Here is a 17,966-nt window from a genome sequence, read left to right as displayed (position 1 = left end):
ATGATATTTTATATCAAAAACTGAGTTTTTACAAAGTATTAACAAACCAAAATATCTTTTGGACAAAACATACGACCACTATACCCTTAACCAACTAGCTTGCCTAAACAGCCTGGTCTCAATGCCTGGAGCCCGGTTCTCCAGTGAGCAGACAGTGATCCTGCACAGTTCAAACTGTAATCCTCACTGCGTTGGTCTGAACGAGTGATGGCCCCCAACCCTGGGGGGTAGGAACAAACTATCTCTCCTAATGAGAGCCGTTAACCTGATAGCCGTCCACGACGACGTGCAACTGTATATGTATACAGACTAGACACTAGACAGACAGTCAGATGCAGACAGATTACATGTACACTACACACGTGGCCATTATAGCTGTAGCTTTGTTTCTTTCTTTAGGTTTATCATTCCCTTGTTAGGATGTCCGTCCCATGCGAGTACGACTCCCCCCCACCCAGTACAGCATCAACACTGCACAGTGTCCCCTCCTCCTAGTCTCTGTCGAGCAGTGCAGAACAGAGAATAGTCAGCCAGTTTCTCCTCTTTCTGCTGATTCCACCACATCCTGGCAGGCCTTCAGTTCCGCGGCGGCGGTGCTCAGACCCTTAGCGCGATAGCACGGGGCTCTGACTGACACAGAACTCACACAACCTAACGCAGAGCAGAGAAGTACAGCTGCGACGGAGAAGGACCATTTGTTAGGAGCACAAGCACGGCGACGGAGGGAGTGTGTGTCTGTGGTTTGTGTGTGTGTCTGTGGGTGCGTGTGTGTGGGTGGGTGTGTATGTGAGCTAGGTGGAGGGACAGACGGTGTCCTTGCTAGCCGGAGGACATACCGTGACAGCACTGCAGAGGGAGGGATTGTGAAGAACAGATAGCAGCATGCTGGTTTGTTTACACTGGCGTCTGTTTGACAGGGGTATATTCTTCCAAACGCAGTATAAGTTTAACATGTAGGCCAGTTTATGTACGCGGGAGTCCAGGTTTTTAAGGTTTCTTTAGTGTTGTGTAGTGGACAATGTTCCAGGATACATGTTAGTTTGGATCGCCCTCAACTTCTGTGGCTGTGTGGTGGAGGCTTACAGTAACAGTACACTTAGCGATAACAGCATGGCTTTGTTTATGTGTGACCTTGTAGTCAGGAAGTGGTGGTCTCATAGTGTCTGTGTACAGCATAAAGCTAAGTGAGGCGATAATTGTGCACATGCAGTATCTATGCTGTGTTTATATGTAACTCTGTGGCTGTTTATGCGAGTGTGTATGTGTTTAGTGTAGCGGCGGACACACAGCTAGTCTGTGTGAGGCCCTGATAGTAAGTCATGGAGCCTACGGAGCCGTTGTTTAGCGTGATGAAGCGCTTCTGTCCATGTCTCAGTCTCCTGCCACTCACAGTAGGTATCGCCTCTCTTAATGTGTACACTTCTCCTGCTTTTCCCTTCTCTCTCTCTCTTGCACGTCCACACTAATGTCTCTCTTTCGGTCTCTTGTTCACTTTTCTTTCTGTCTCTCTGTCTCTTTTACACTCTGCCAATGTATAGAAAAGGCAAACCGTGCAGGTTTTAAGTGAATTTGTAAATGTTTGTGAAACATTCCTTTGTGTTAAATATAAGTGTGAGTGGGATGTATGTGTATTAGTATAAGTGTTGTTGTAGATTAGTTAGGCTGTAATGAGTGATGTCTTTCACACGTCAATATTGATTCATCATGCTTTGTGCTCTTTTTAATACATACTTTGCTACTTTTTCTCGATTTCATTGATGCTGCCTTGTCATGCAGTGTCTCCTGAAAATAACCAGTATCTGTTTCCCTCTGGTTTGAGAGGGCAAGGTCATGACCCTTCTAATCTCCTGTGTGGTGTCTGCCATCTCTGTCCCCCCCCCCCCCCCCCATGCAGAGCCAGGACTGGAGCCGGAGTGACGAGAGACTGCTGCAGGCCGTGGAGCAGAAGGAAGCAGACAAGGTCTCTGCTCTCATCGTCAAGAAGAACCTCTGCCCCACCAAGCTGGACACAGAGGGCAAATCAGCGTGAGTTCGTAACTGCTCTATCCTCCTATTTCACCTGTTTATTTTATTTTCACATGATGGAATGATCTGGTCTGGTCACTAGGGACAATATGCCCTCGAAGTCTCTTTGAAAAAAACATGGTTTGGTACATTACTCTGTTGCTCCACAACCGTGTGGTAAATAACAGCATATTTCTTTAGTCATAGTGATATTACCCTCATAATCATGATCTTAAAAAAACATATTTATGAATCATTCAAATACATTGCTCTACCCAATGAGGCTGGTTTATGGATGTTATAAACCCTCTTCTTGACCAATGCCTGGCCAGCTTCCACCTGTGTGCGTCTAAGGGTCGTCTGGACTGTCTGGAGGTGATCATCTCTCACGGAGCCGACTTGAAAACAACAGACGGAGCAGGTGGGGCTCATAGCTTAATGCACCTCTTCACTCATTCTGATGTCAAAGTGTTTTACATGTCAAATGCACAGTATAGTGCAGGTTCTGAACTTTGCAATGTAGATAAATATTTAGGTGAGTGCTGCATGCAGCGCTCAACTATTGTTCTTCATAAGTTTTATTCTAATTTTTAATTATTCTCTACAAACTTTGGGACCTATCTCCTTCCTCAAATTTTCACCTAAAGACTCCGTTCAATTTTTAAAATGTTCAGAATAGCTTGGAATCGCACGCTTCTTTTCAGATTTTTTAAATATTTTATACTTTTTAAGATATTCTTCTTTTAAAATAATATCTTTTTTTTTAACATGGGAGTCAATGGGAGGACGGCGGAGCTGGTTCTTCAACTGTTTAAGACGTAACCAAATAAATCTGTTTATCTTCGTTTTTTCTACTATTTAACAAATCTACACATTTCAATAATATCTAAACGGAATTTCGATATCATTTAAACTTTCTTCAGAATCACAGCTTCAGCTTCATACCGGCTTTTTTTTCAGCTGTTTTCATTGAAGACGTCTGCCCATTCTGACACTCCGACTGGATAGATGAGCAATGTTTACTTCAGTCCACTCTGGTTAGGCTGGTAGACTGATCTATCCAGCACAGATCTAGGCGGACACGCCCACTTGTGATGTCAGAAGAGGCAGATTTTCAAAACGGCTTGTAATGGCTAATCACACTCACACCTGGTGGTATATTACTATGTCCCCTTTAAGACATCGTAACTCAATCATCTTTTTTCAACCGTTTACCTTCGTTCTAACCATTTAACAAATCTAGATTTTCGATATAATTTAAACTTTATTCAGAATCACAGTTTTAGTTTCATACGGCTCCGTTTTCAGTTGGTGTCATTGATTTACGTTGACGCTGGAGCGTCGTTCAGCAGTGTTGCAAAATGGGTAGTTTTTCCGCCAGATTGGGCTACTTTTGGAGGACGTTCAGACTGTATTGCCAGATTGGGCTGTTTTTCCCGCTCTATTGGGCTACTTTTAATCACGCACGACTCGCTATTCTCACACACAATCTAACGTTTCTTTACTTAGGCCTAATCTATGTGGCTTTATTGAAAAATATTTTCAACCTCACTTTGCACTACAGCACTCACACATTTTCTGCAGGAAATGCATTTTCTAGTTACAATTAATCTATTTATTTGAAGGAGTCATCAATAAGTGCAAACAAATAGCAAAGAAAATGGCAGTAAAAACTGAAATATACATACTGTATAACAGTAAAAGTTAACACTAGCAGCAGTGGTTGAGACTGTAAGGATGGGTACTATAGACACAGGAACAAAAGTATTAACTCTTGTAAATATGAAGTGCAAGAGTGCCGATGAATATGACAATTTCAATGTGGTGATAAACATTGAGCGTCTATAGAAAGTGAATAGTGCACATTGTGTGGTCCGCCCCAGATGTGTGGTTTCCTGCTTGTCTCATTGGCTGTCCTCTGTTCTCAGGCTTCAGTGCTCTCCATTTAGCAGCCAAGAACGGTCAGCCTGAGTGTTTGAAGAGACTTTTACAGGTAAGACACAGGGAGGTTCAGCTGTCAGAGACGTATTCATTACTTTACAAACTACATTATATGTCTACTGTGTGGCTGTGGCCTACTATTCCATCAAAGCTGTACATGCTGGTGTCGTAATCCAAAAATCCTTACTTTCTCCCATAAGGAGAATAGTTAATCTTAAAAACAAGTACAATCAACACAAAAACCAAAAATATAAAAAAGTTAAGCCAAACTGAAAACAAAACTGTGATTTTCCCTGACAGGAGAGATTATCTGTGGACTATACGGATAGCATCGGTCGAACAGCTTTGCATCATGCTGGTAAATTGTATTTATATTGATTTCCCTAATTCAACGCTTATAAGTAAAGGTGAAACTTGACGAGTATTAATGTCGACTGAACACATTTTATTGTAGTTTTTTTATTGAGTGCTGTGGAAAGTACTTATTTTATTCATGTTTGGAAGTGATGCTATACAAGGTGGGCTGAATATATCTGCCATTTCTTTTGTCCCTCTGCAGCCGTCAGTGGCTGCTGGTCCTGTGCTGAGACCTTATGGGACTTCAAGGCCAATCTGGACTCCCAGGATGAGGTATGCTTGCTCACAACACGGTTATTGTGTGTCGTTTTAAATTGCTTCATGGAAAAATTGCATTGCCCTTTGTCGGGTTTCGACATTAGTCGAAAGCTTGTTTGACTGAGGTCAGCTTCACCTGTGAGTCACGTGGCTCAGGAGAGAGAACGTGCTGACTGGCAACCGGAACCGGTTGCTGGTTCGATTCCCAGCTTCCCAGTGTCAAGGTGTCCCTGAGCAAGACATCTACGTAACCCTAACTACTGTTGACGTGGACGTTCCCTTGAATGGTTGACAACGCCATCGATGTTGGAATGTTGTACGTATGGATGAATGTTAGGCAATATTGTAAAGCGCTTCGAGTGGCCACTGGTTAGGAAAGCGCTAGTTACATTAACATTAAGGGCATTTAGCAGATGCTCTTCTCCAAAGAGACTTACAATAATAGTACAGCGGATAAGGCCATTTGTCAGAAGAAACCTTTTAAAAGTTTTCTTCTGTTGTCAATACAGTATAACACAGTATGTATACAATACAGTATGTCAACACTGCATTTGCGCTGTTGTCTCCCTAGTGGTCTTAGTGGTGTAATGCTCCATGGTTTATGATCCTGCCTGGGTTATGTTTCGTCATCCTCCTATCAGGAAGGAGCCACTCCTCTGATCTTAGCAGCCCAGATGAGCAGAGCGGAGCTGTGTGCCTTTCTGATGGAGCGGGGAGCCAACGCAAACATCCAGGATAACCAGGGAAGGTATTCGCCATTTTCCTCTTCATGCTTGTTTACTTTGTGTGTTATAGCCACACACGCATACACATCACTTTAAAATCTCTGGACTACGCCATGACCCAGCTGCTCGGCAGAATATTAGTTTTGCGAAAAGGGTTTTTGAATTATTGATACATGTAATTAAAACCGACTTTGTTGAAAAGTATATTAATATATATAAAAATATAAAAAATATATTAAAAACAAAATGTACATGCCGAAAGACATGCCTTAAAAGTCACAAAGATTCAAAGGACACAAGAAATTGTGTCCAAGTCTGAGGACTTCCACTGTGTGGGAATCCATCCTCTTTGTGGATCCCAGAAGCCCTGCCGCTAGGATAACCTAAGAGTAGTTTTTCAAGTAAATGTAGATCTTTTTAATTCTTTTTAATAAGAATCCGCTCACTAAATCCACCCAACGATTTGTGAACTCCACACCCTTGCAGTACACAACCCTTACTCAGAGGAACTGATTGTCTTGATGTTGGGCACCCTGTGTCTTGTCTCTGAACGTTTCTGTCCCAGGTCGGCCCTGATGCTGGCCTGTGAGAGCGACAGCGTGGAGACGGTGGCGGCTCTGCTGAGGGGCGGGGCCAACACACAGCTCATTGACGCCCTGGGACACGACGCCGCCCACTATGGCGTAACCACGGGCAACCAGCGCATCACACACCTACTGCAGAACGGAGCTCCTCCAGGTTTATCTTTTTGGCTTACCTTTCACAAATATTAACAAAATAAAAAATTCTCGCCCCTCTCAATGGAAATGAACTGGTGCCTTTGAGGCAGTAGGAACCTATTTAAATCAGGCAGATCTAGGTGACGGCCTAAGGCCGTTGCAATCAGCACTTTGAACATCTTTGAAGGTCTTTCCATTCACTGTGCAAACTTCCTTTTTGCCCTTACTGCATAATCTATTCCACGTAGTTACTACATAATTAATATTCATAAGTCCAACGATGACTGTGTTAATGAGAGGAGCATATTCAGGTGCTTGCAATCGACACTCTGACTCTCAGATCCCCCCTGTGGTTCAGACCCCTTTGTGTCTGCCAGTCAGGCCCAGATTTGGGTCTGGTGTCTGACGTTCTGCTGTTCTGGAGTCTGTGTCTGTGGTCTCAGTGCCTCCCCCACCTGCCCAGGAAATGAGTGTAATCTCAGGAAGTAGATCAAGGCAACAGCTGTGGAAGGGAGTGGAAGGGCTGTTGTTTAACAGGACCCCCCCCCCCCATCCTAAAAAAATGCCTTCTTTAACTTCAAACAGTCTTTACTGATTCATGCGACCCAGATGTGGGACGAGAGAGAGAGAGAGAGAGAGAGAGAGAGAGAGAGAGAGAGAGAGAGAGAGAGAGAGAGAGAGAGAGAGAGAGAGAGAGAGAGAGAGAGAGAGAGAGAGAGAGAGAGAGAGAGAGAGAGAGAGATTGTTAAATTGGCAAAACCACAGCTAGTTTACTGCATGAGGCACAAAGGTGTGGGGGGGGGGGGGGGTGAAGGAGTTATATGTAAAGGAGAAGAGCTAGACCAGGTCTGTGCATGTGCGCGTATGTGTGTGCGAGTGCATCTATGCATGTGTGTGCATGTGCGTGCGCGTGTGTGTGCGTTTGTCTACTTACATTCCGTGTCCTATATAGGTTTAAGTCCTGTGCTTTTTCCTCCATGCTTGCCCAGTGGCTGAGGGAGCTGGTGACGAGGTAACGCATCACCATAGCGACCACCACCACAACATGGCGTCACCCATACACCACCACCGCAACGCTGTCACGTTGTACCGACATGCTAACACCATGAGCGCCAAGTTGTTACCATGGCGTCTGCTTTCCTTTGATACTTGGCAGTTGCTCTCCCTTCGCCTTTGCGATGGCCTCCTTCCCCTTTTTTGTTCGTGTTCGTTTGAGCCTGACTTCTCCTCGCTTGCCCCCCCCCCCCCCCCCCCCCCCCCATCACCAGCCCCCTGCCCTGCCCGTCGTGACAGGTGGCACCACCACCCGCAAGCGGAAAGCCCCCCCACCACCGCGATCACCCCTCCAGGTACACCCCCCCCCCCCCACCCATGAGAGAATCAGAGCTCGTAGGCATGGCTTACTCGCTCCTGCAATGGGAGAAAACAAAAGACATGTTTCATGTGTAATGCATTTTGGTTTTCCTCTCGTTCGTTTCATTGTGACGACCCTGGATCACGTCGTGATGACCGTCATGAGTTATGAAGGATGTTGCTGGCGAAATTGTGCATGCATATTTATTCTGTTGTATTGAGACAATTGTGTTTCCCTTTCATGGACCTCCCCGAAATCCAGGGCTTGTCCCTCCCTCCAGAGTCTCAGTGTCCTCCCTCCCCCGCTCTGACCCCCGACCCCCAGCCTCGAAGCCCCTCTCCCGCCCCCCCGTCCCCAGGTACAGAGCGACCTGCTCAGGCCAACCTTGTAAGTTTCTGCCCTTGGTTTTAGCGACCATATTTGATTTGATTTGGCTTTTTGCTTGTTTGTTTATCGATCTGTGACTGTCCCGTCACCACATAGTCGGCCCTGTGGCTATCTGTGTGTGCATACACACGTGTGTGTGTGTGTGTGTGTGAGTGAGTGAGTGAGTGTGCGTGTTCACCCGACCGTGTGCGTCTCGTACCAGACAGAGGACGAGGAAGTGTTTGAAGAGATCCGGCGGCTGCGTCTGGAGAGAGGCCGGCTGCTTCAGAAGATCAAAGGCCTGGAACAGCAGCAGCAGAGCGCCATCTCTGCTGTGGAGGAGGTACTGCACCCCGAAGGCTCTCTCAGCAAACCCCCCCCCCCCCCAACGTGACGTGGGTTGCCAAACCCATGAATAGACTACCGCAGACTGTGCAGCATTTAAGTGTGTGTGTGTGTGTGTGTGTGTGTGTGTGTGTGTGTGTGTGTGTGTGTGTGTGTGTGTGTGTGTGTGTGTGTGTGTGCGTGTGTGTGCTGCTGCCCTGTAGTTGTCCCAGCTGAAGGAGAAGCTGGTGCAGGCGGAGTCAGAGAGGGACATGCTCCGGGGGGAGCTGGAGGAGGCGAGGAGGGCCCACAGCTTTGGACCCAGCGACTCTGAGGACCTGGATGAAATGCTGGACTTCCCAGGTAGAGAGGTCCCACGCGGCTGTGGGAGGTGTAACAGGAAGGAAGCAACTTATGTTGGTTTGCTGTCTGCAAGTTGTGGATTCTGCGCTATCGAAGAATGTTTGAGCTTATGGAACTACTTTCAAAATGACGGACAAATTATTGAAGTCCCCTTTTGAAAACATTACAGGATTCTTTGGTTTATATGCAAATTATAAAATAAATATATATACTACTGAACCAGAACTACAGCAATGTCAATACCATACCAATGTCAATACAGCACAATACCAGTTGAGAAACAACGGAGACACCAAATGATGTCCTGGACCATCTGCTCCTCTATGTCCTGTTGAATGGTTGCTTCACTCTATTGGGTATCCCGTCCGCAGAGAAGCTGCTCTCCAGGCGCTCCAGAGCGTCTCCTGCCCCAGACGAGGCCTGCCCCCTGGCCGCGGGGGGGGGCGACCCGGCCGGCTCCTCTCCGGTCCCCAGGGAGCGAGGCTCCGTGGCCCAGCTGCACCGGCAGATCGCCGAGCTCACCTCGCAGAACTCGGAGCTCCTTCTGAAGGTCCAGGTGAGGGCACACACGCTGACCACCAACGCGTTCCTACCATACATACACACGCATTCACACGCACGCACGCACACACACACACACACAGACACACAGACACACACACAAACACACACGTGCGCGCGCACACATCCCTCCACAATTTAAGTCCATAACTGATTCTATGCCTTTTTGAGGAGGATTCATTCGTAGAGAGAGGTGTCAATAGCTAGCAGAAGCTAAACAGATGAGGACGGAGGCTAACCAGCATTATGCTAAACCATTGCTTATGACCCCATATATTTATGACCACATGTATTGATAATCTATTGACACCATATAGTCTATAGATTCCAGCCAAGTTTCAACCTGTTTTTTTTTCTGCTTTTTTTCTGTTCAAAACCAATTTTCTGTCCTTCCCTTATTGAGATGTGTTTAGACAAGTTTCGTGTCATTGTTTCATCTAACCCAAATTCTGCTTCTCCTCAACTCAGCCAAAATAAAGCCAATTTTGCCATGTTTCTTTTAGATGCTTGAGATGTTTGAGAAAGACGATACAGACATGCAAAGCTCCAGCCCAGACTTTGTGCCTTTGGTCCGGTATGAGACCCTGAGGAAAGAGCTGGAGTCCCTGCAGGATCGCTTATCCGAGGCCCAGGCTTCTCAAGAGGCCTCCAGCAATTCAGAAGAGTCGTAAGGGAACTCTCTTACTATTTGGAAAAGCTACAATCAAAAAATTGTCTATTAAATTAGAGCTGACATTAATAAGAGGGAATACAGTAAATAGATCAATATTTTGGACCTATCTGACCAATATAATTACTATCATCTTCTATTAAAGGTTACCTGTGCCAGTATGACAAATAGACACATCCATTAATCGATACTGATGAAAAGCCCTTGTGGGTTGCTGTTTGTCAGGCAGGATAAGGAGGCCCAGAAGGGAGGTCTGGAGGGGGAGGGCGCCCAAGCCCTGAGGGCGAAGGTGGAGGAGCTGGAGCAGCAGCTGACCTCCTCCAGGGCGGAGGTGGAGGAGCTCAAGGAGCAGATGGAGCTGGGGGTCTTCTCTGTGGAGGGGCCCACGAGCTCCACCACCGAGCAGGAGGAGGAGGTGGTGGGGGGGGGCCGGCCAGGCGGAGACGCAGCAGCTGAGAGCGAGGGTGAGGGAGCTGGAGGCGGCGCTGGCCAACAGCGGGCGGGGGGAGGGGGGCGGGGCGAGCCAGGACAGTGACACCATCCAACAGCTGAGGGCCAGAGTCGGGGAGCTCCAGGCCGCTGTGGCGGAGAGGGAGTCCTCGGGCGACAGAGGAGACGGAGACGGGGACGAGACGGAGGCGCGGCAGCTCAGGGACACGGTGAGCCGTCTGGAGGCGGAGCTGGCGGAGAGCAGGGCGTCCGGGTGGGAGGAGAGGGGCGGCGGCGGTGGCGGGGACGGGGAGCTGGTGCGGCGGCTGCAGGGGCGCCTGGGCGAGCTGGAGGGCCAGCTGAGGCGCAGCGTGCCGCGCTCGGAGCTGGAGGAGGTGCAGGTGAACCTGGGCGTGCAGTGCGAGCAGCTGGCCCGGGAGAGGGCCGAGGTGGCCATGAGGCTGAACACGGCGCTGCTGGAGCTGGAGAGGCTCCGGCCGTCCCTGCACCGCGGGGAGGAGGAGGAGGAGGAGGAGGAAGAGGACGACGAGGAGCGCTCTGAGGGCTCGGAGCCGTCCATCGCGTCCGGTGAGTGTTTGCGTTTGTGTCGTTTTCGGTGTTTGGATGCAATCTGTTGCGGCTGTCTGGTGTCCGTCATTGCCGTGGTAGCAGGTTTAGTGCCGGTGTGGTTAAAGTGTTGTTAAAGCCCTTCTGCTTCTGAAAATACCCTTCAAAGACTACTGTTGATGTAATTGTATCGTCTATTGCCATAGTCACAATATACTAATTTCTGTGGTTACAGAACTCTTTGTTTTTAGACGGAGGACAGCATAAAAGTGATCATAATACTTCTATGACAGTAATAATTCATAGTGACTTCCTGGCCAAGAGAGCGACTTCCTGTCAACACGATTGTGAACGCGTGAACAACGTCAGTTCTCCTGTGAACCGCCCCGTGACCCCTGTCTGTGTGCTCCACCCCCCATCAGAGCCGGGCCGGCGGACCCTGGCGTCGGTGCGGGAGGAGCTGGAGGTGGCCCGGCAGGAGGCGGCCCAGGCGCTGGACTGCCTGTGTGCCGAGCGCGAGGGCCGGGCCCAGGAGGCGCTGCGGGCCTCCCCGGACGCCGCGCTGGCCCTCTCCAAACACAAGGAGGCGCTGGCGGCCGTGTCGGAGCAGCTGGCCCAGAGCCTGCGGGAGCTGCAGGGGGAGAAGGCCCAGAGGGGGCGGGACGGCGAGCGCATCGCCCAGCTGGAGGAGCAGCTCCAGGGACTGCAGGACGCGGTCCCCAAGGAGAAGCACCAGACCGCCCAGGTCAGCCCCCCCCCCCCCTCCGCGACTTTGAGCTAACGCGTGTTAAAGGGGACGTATTGGACCACCAGGTGTGCGTGGGATTGGCCATTACAAACCGTTTGGAACACCGGCCTCTTCTGACATCACAAGAGGGCGTGTCCGCCTAGATGTGTGCTGGGTAGATCAGTCAACCAGCCTACCCGGTGGACTGTGGCAAACGTTGCTCATCTATCCGTCAAACATCTAGGTGGACACGCCCACAGGTTTTCCAAACTGGTTGCAATGGCTTTTTACAATCACACCTGGTGGTATAATATCTGTCACCTTTAAGGGGATCTGTAGCACAGGTCAGATAGGTAATGTCATTAGTCATGTGATTGGGGACAACACTGTTATTGAGTTGACAACAGCGGTGTGCTTGTTAACATGTGTAATGTCAGATGGCTGGGATGGTTGGGATGTCAACCAATCGTATTACTGCTGGTACAGCGGATATTCTAGTGGTTTCGGGTGACTCCCAGCCCAGAGGTTCTTGTTGGAAGCATCCAAATTTCTAACTGCTTCCAACTCACATCCGTATACTGTAATCGCTTTGGTGGAAGTCTAAATAGTTATTGTGATGACATTACTGACGTTAGTTATTGAAATGACAGTATTAGTAATGACATTATTCCTTATTATTTATAATCATATTTCTGATATTTGTAATATTTAATCGACTTTAGATTCATAAAACAGCTGGGTCGCTAATCCGAAACACGATCTAAAGGAGAGAAAACTGAAAACGGAAAAACTGAAAAAAAGATTCACCCCCCGGTTAACTCAGTGTCTCTCCGACCACCAGGCGGAGCTCCAGCGCACCCTGCTGGCCAGCGAGCAGGCTGCGGCCGCGGCACGGGAGGCTCTGAGTGAGAAGGACATGGAGCTGAGGGAGCTGAAGGGCCAGAGGGCGGCCGAGCAGGGCCTGATCTCCAAGGAGCAGCACGAGGCCCAGCGCCTCGCCCTGCAGGCCGACATCAACTCCCTGACCGCCCGCTTCAACGAGCTCACGCGCAAGCACGAGAAGACCTGCACAGAGGTCCGTCACCCGCTGGGGGGGGGGGGAGGGTGTGTGTGTGTGTGTGTGTGTGTGTGTGTGTGTGTGGGATGTGTGTGTGTGTGTGTGTGTGTGTGTGTGTGTGTGTGTGTGTGTGTATGTGTGGGTGTGTGTCTGTGTGATGTGTATTATCTGGCACATGGTGTATGTTGTGTTTTTTGTTGGCCTGTGTTTGTTTCTGTGTGTGTATGATTGTTCGTACCAGTGTGTCGTGCATGTGTTTTTGTGTGTGTGCGAGTGCATGTTCATGCCACTGTATGTATGTGTGTGCGCGTCTCCTTGCGTGCCTGCGTGTGCTTGCCCACATACATATGCATGTGTTCGTTTAAGGAAGGCTATTATACTTTCCATTTTCATGTGGCATCATCCATTACCCCTCAAAGAGTCTTTCTGCACCAAGCTCCCATTTCTCCTCCTGCATTATTCATACCTGGATTACTTTCTCTATTCTATACCTTCCTGCCATTCAAACTCATCTGTTTCTGACCACTGAAGCATGACCGTATTGATATGGCATTCACAATAACGTAGTGACAACATGGCCGCCAGTCCTACCCCCCACCCCTCTGAACCAAACAATAGGGTTACTGGAGAACCTCAACATTGCACTTTGTTGATTGCACTTTAACCAGGCTTTTGTTTACATTGAAAGGTGATTCCATCTAGGTCCAATGTGACCCCGCCTCCGTACTTTGAGATGCCATAGCGTTCCGTTTACTATTTCGTTGTTTCACTTGTATTTTCTAGTCACTATGGAGCGGGTAGGGGCTATGTCATCTTGCTCATGGAATCCTTACAGGTTTGCTCTGGACAATGGGGAACAAATGTGGTACCTTTCCGGAGGAAGTCATGCTATACCCTTACCACTACGCTGTCCTGTCGCCTATCATTCAGGTCCTTGGATTAATTAGGTGGTTGGATTAAGATGCAAGCTATAGATTCATTTAGCCGTTCACCATTAAGAAATCGACATAGTTATCACCGTCTGATCAACCAGCTGTGTTCAGGTGTCAGTTACCAGTGTATGGGTGGGTTGTTGTAAGGCTGGTCCAGGTGTTCAGGGGTCAGTTACCATTGGAGGGTTGTTCTGTTGCTGGTCCAGGTGTCCAGGTGTCAGTTACCAGCGGGGGGGTTGTTCTGTCGCTTGTCCAGGTGTCAGTTACCATTGGAGGGTTGTTCTGTCACTTGTCCAGGTGTCAGTTACCATTGGAGGGTTGTTCTGTCACTTGTCCAGGTGTCAGTTACCAGCGGGGGGGTTGTTCTGTCACTGGTCCAGGTGTTCCAGGTCCAGAGGGACGCGCTGTTCAACAAGAGCGAGCGGCAGGTGGCTGAGGCCCAGCTGGCCACTGTGCAGAAACAGATGAGCGACCTGCAGGCCCAGTCCAGCCACGTCCAGGAGCTCCACAAAAACATCCAGGAGTCCCAGGGCCAGGTCAAGGAGAAGGACCGCAAGGTGGGTGGAGGTTGGGGAAGGGGTGGAGGTCAGAGAGGGAGGAAATGGATGGAGCAAACAGTGGAATTCAATTCGATAAACGGGAACTTTTGCTCCTCGTGCAGATCACCGACTTGTCCAAGGAGGTGTTTCGCCTGAAGGAGGCGCTGGGAGCCCTGTCTCCTCCTCTAGGCATCTCCTCCTCCTCCTCCTCCCCCCCCTCTCCCTCTAACCTCTCGCCCGCTCATCATAACAATCCCGGGCAACAGGTGGCGCTGCAGAACAGAGTGGCCATACTCACACAACAGCTCCAGGTAACCGATGAAGAACGCGTATGCAAATAGTTTGAGATCTCCGGTCAACCTAAAATATTTGATCCAATTGGATCAATGGAGCACGTGAGGTGACGTAGATTCAGAAGAAACTGTACCAGGAACATTTTACTGATACATGAATGCAACTTGTCCGCAGGATTGGGAGAGAAGACACAAGCAGGTGGTTGCAGTATACCGTTCCCATTTACTGTCAGCGGTGCAGGTGAGTCACATGAAAACACACACACACACACACACACACACACACACACACACACACACACACACACACACACACACACACACACACACACACACACACACACACTTAATTAATTAACATGTCTTCACATAGATGAGTATCATTAATCATTAATAGTAATATATAACTAAAGGCAAACTGAGCAAATTTGTTATTTAAGTAGAGTGTATAGAACTGGGTGCCCTTCGTATGACTCAGTGCCCATGAAGTAGCTCTCAGGTTCAAAAAGGTTGGTGACCCCTGGCATACACAAACACAGACACACACACATACATCAATGTGTGTGTGCTCCACAGGGGCGCATGGACGAGGACGTGCAGAGCTTACTCCTCCAGATCCTGAAGATGACACACAAAGAGCAGGGTCACTGACCCTGACCTTCCACCACCACCACCACCACCACCACCCCAAACTCAAGCTTTCACTATGGGGCCCCATATATCATCCCCCAGGAGACGACCACTAGACGACTAGATACATAGAGAAACACCCAACCAAACCCCCGTGTCCTGAATCTGCATGCCTTGGTTAAAGTAACGCACAATGCAATGATCTACAAAACAATCCCTGAACCTTAACCAGGACAGAGGTAAGGTAAGATACAAGATAAGGTGAAGCAATACGATTACAAAGTGCCTTTGGGGCGAATGTATGTTGTTCCTGGTGAAAGAACGATGACATTTGATTGATTATTCATAGATAAATAGCGAAGGTATTCATTGTGTAATATGAAAACTTTTTCTACAATGTTGTTATAATAAAAAAAACAATCAGAATAAATTCTGTCTCTTTTTTTACATTGTTGCACTAATGCAAAATGCTGAGCCAAAATATTTTCTATCAATGGTTTATCCACTTTAAAGTGGTGTGTATGTGTGGGAGGAAAACTAGTCTGCTGAGCTGGACTGAGCTGCATTAAGAGCTTTGGACTACAGATGACGCCAAACTAAACGATGCATTTCACTTTATTGACAAAACATCACAGTTGATAATGGAAATGATCGGTGACAGAAAGCTTCCGGGGAAAACCAAATAGGTGCAACAGAAAGGAAAATGTGTAACTTACACAATATCTCGGCTCCTTGTTTTTCTACCAAGTGGTTTTTAGGCTTGATCTATAGTTCTGGGGACTGTAGGGCTGAAGAGCTGAGAATTTATTCAAGACAGATGAATCCAAATGCAAACCCATTCAGCCTAATCTACACATAGAGGCCCCAGTAGAACTCAGAACTAATACAAACAGATCATTGAAACATTTTGTGAAGTCTGGACACAGGATATAATGTCTTACAAAAAAACTAAAATAATAGTTTTACATAGATATTTTACGAAAGCATATTCAGTCTAGGACACTTGTACAATAAAACAACTATATATTAAATGTTATTCGTACTCAAAAAACCAGAGCAGCTTATATCAAGTATAGGATCTTAGTCATCCTGAACACATTCATTGGCATGGCAACAAAAACTAGTGAAACGAAGGAAGAGTACCAAAACTAAAATATGTACACAGCTCGTTGTCACCCCCTAGTGGTAGAAGCAGGCAGCACCTGCCCGTCTCTGTAGTCATTAAGGCACTAAACATCAAAAGACTGAAGACACGTAGACATGTGCTGTGTATGAAAGTATAGTAGTGTGTTACTGTAGCATAGAGGTTCTCTCACTTGACCAAGAAACACAATCTCAGTGATCTTTCATTACAATACACAGGCGTTTCAGATTAGCCCAGATTGTACAAACAACAGCACACAAAGTGATATCAGGACACGTGATGACGCAGACTGCATTCAAGGCTTTAAACATCAGGTGGACAGCCTACCACAAAGGGAGATATCGGATTGGATATCCCTCCCTTTCAGCCCACATTGACTTTCCATTACCTACCACACGTACAGTATAGTAAAGTTACCGTTGAGTAGAGTAGTGACTGGATTACCGTCTGGGTAACAATTGTCTGTATGTAGGAACTCTTGCAAGAGGTGGCGATCAAAGCATGACAGAATGGGCCAACTGTTGACTCTTGACATGTACCGTATTACCAGGTGAAATTGCCCAAAATGAATTCCCACAACGTTGAAGGTTTTAAACTACCCAAATAAAATTCCAGCAATTCAAAATACAAATAATAAATGTTTTGCAAAAATGTATTCTGCTAAAATGTGTTTCTCTGTTAAAAGACTGCATAATAATTGTATCCTGAGATTATGAGGGAGAAATGATAAAGGGGACATGCTGTCAGTTCATGGCTAATGTTAAAGGTGGAAAAGTCTTGCATCCTCCTCATTGTATCCCTATCAATTGTGCCTTCGGAGACAGGTATGAAACAATATATATATTTCCATGAACCATACTCTTCTTTGATGTAGCTGCTGGTCAACCGCGTAGATTGACCAGACATTTGTTGTGTTGTAAAGTGGAATCCATCCTTTTGAATTTCTTTGAGAGTTTTTCAGTGGTAATGTTAACGGCTTATGGCTTCCATCTCTGACCCCAGACTCTTCTGCGTGACTCCCTGGACTGCAAAGAGTGTGACCCATGCTCTCTTTGCAAAGAGCTCGTCGTCACTGAAACAGCATCGGACATCGGACATCAGTTGGCAAGCGATCGCATGCCTGCGATTGGGCTGACTTGTGGTGTTCTCCCAAACAGTGGTAGGCTAGCTTAAAGACAGCATGCTGGAGGCTGTGGGCAACTCAAATTGTCAACAGTTGATAACGCTACTAAGTCAGGAGGGAGAGTAGAATGTGAGAGCCACGACCCTCGCTGTTATCCTGGGATGTCCGTGGGGAAAAAGGATGGGGTTAGGTCCCCTCTCTCCTTACCGTGTTCAGCGTCTGACCTCAGCTTCTGAGAAGTTTGACCTCTGGATCCTGCAAGAAGAGATCATTTGAAAGCTCAATTAATAATGTGACACTTATACTTCATCATCATCGTTTATGCGTCAATAACAAATGAAACATTTTCATTCCATTAAACGGTTTTACGAATCCAACAAATTGAAGCACTAAGTATCCCCAGAACTTGAAGGATTACAGGAATCTCAACGTCAGCAACGCTTATTAAATGCTGTAGCTTTTATCTCCAAACAAAAAAGCATCTAGGGTTTGGCCCGGGTATTTCAGCTTCAACACAGAAGACGGGTTGCCAACCCCACCCTACTTAAACCCCCTCCGGGCCAGACAGTATATAGATTGACTCAAACCATGGGGATCTTACTGACTCACTTAACCTCTAACACGGCCACATGCCAGGTGCCTACCGCTCAACGCAGGGCTCTCCCAACTGGCCCCCGGGGGCCCATTTTGGGCGGGGTCACTGTTTCCGGCGGACCACCTGCTGGAGGTGAAGCTCGCTCTCCGCAGCCACAATGGGAAGCTCATACTTCAAATGGTACGAGATCAGGTGGCTGATGCTCTCGAATAACATGTCTTTGGTCCGGACCTGCGTGGAGGGGGAGCACAAGGAAGACATCAGGCGATCGGAGATGGGACCTTGCTT

At 47.7% G+C, this 17,966-nt stretch overlaps 2 protein-coding genes across 4 annotated transcripts in view; one reads left to right on the top strand and one right to left on the bottom strand.

The window, feature by feature from the left end:
* The first annotated feature begins 599 nt into the window (after positions 1 to 599).
* On the top strand, positions 600 to 15,246 carry ankrd24 (ankyrin repeat domain 24). The gene is given in 23 exon segments (XM_030373402.1): positions 600 to 1,391; positions 1,895 to 2,025; positions 2,337 to 2,425; positions 3,933 to 3,997; positions 4,246 to 4,303; positions 4,505 to 4,575; positions 5,202 to 5,308; positions 5,851 to 6,023; positions 6,994 to 7,016; positions 7,273 to 7,353; positions 7,620 to 7,745; positions 7,948 to 8,067; positions 8,273 to 8,411; positions 8,783 to 8,967; positions 9,476 to 9,639; positions 9,868 to 10,075; positions 10,077 to 10,659; positions 11,061 to 11,383; positions 12,207 to 12,440; positions 13,735 to 13,911; positions 14,016 to 14,204; positions 14,362 to 14,427; positions 14,763 to 15,246. Coding segments are annotated over 23 exon segments (3,459 nt in total). The 5' UTR covers positions 600 to 1,319; the 3' UTR covers positions 14,838 to 15,246.
* A 167-nt stretch (positions 15,247 to 15,413) lies between these two features.
* The window catches only part of shc2 (SHC (Src homology 2 domain containing) transforming protein 2), a 30,158-nt gene continuing 27,605 nt past the window's right edge, over positions 15,414 to 17,966 (bottom strand). For all 3 annotated transcript variants that reach the window (XM_030371879.1, XM_030371880.1, XM_030371878.1), the window contains 2 exons: positions 17,728 to 17,909; positions 15,414 to 17,338 (listed from right to left, as the gene is read on the bottom strand). In XM_030371879.1, coding sequence (XP_030227739.1) covers positions 17,781 to 17,909 — 129 coding nt within the window. In that variant the 3' untranslated portion in view covers positions 15,414 to 17,338; positions 17,728 to 17,780. The remainder of the gene's footprint in view (positions 17,339 to 17,727; positions 17,910 to 17,966) is intronic.

Source organism: Gadus morhua, chromosome 12 (assembly GCF_902167405.1).
Source record: "Gadus morhua chromosome 12, gadMor3.0, whole genome shotgun sequence".
Classification (NCBI taxonomy): Eukaryota; Metazoa; Chordata; class Actinopteri; order Gadiformes; family Gadidae; genus Gadus; species Gadus morhua.
Note: the sequence above shows the minus strand (reverse complement) of the source record. Positions and strands in the feature narration are given on the sequence as shown.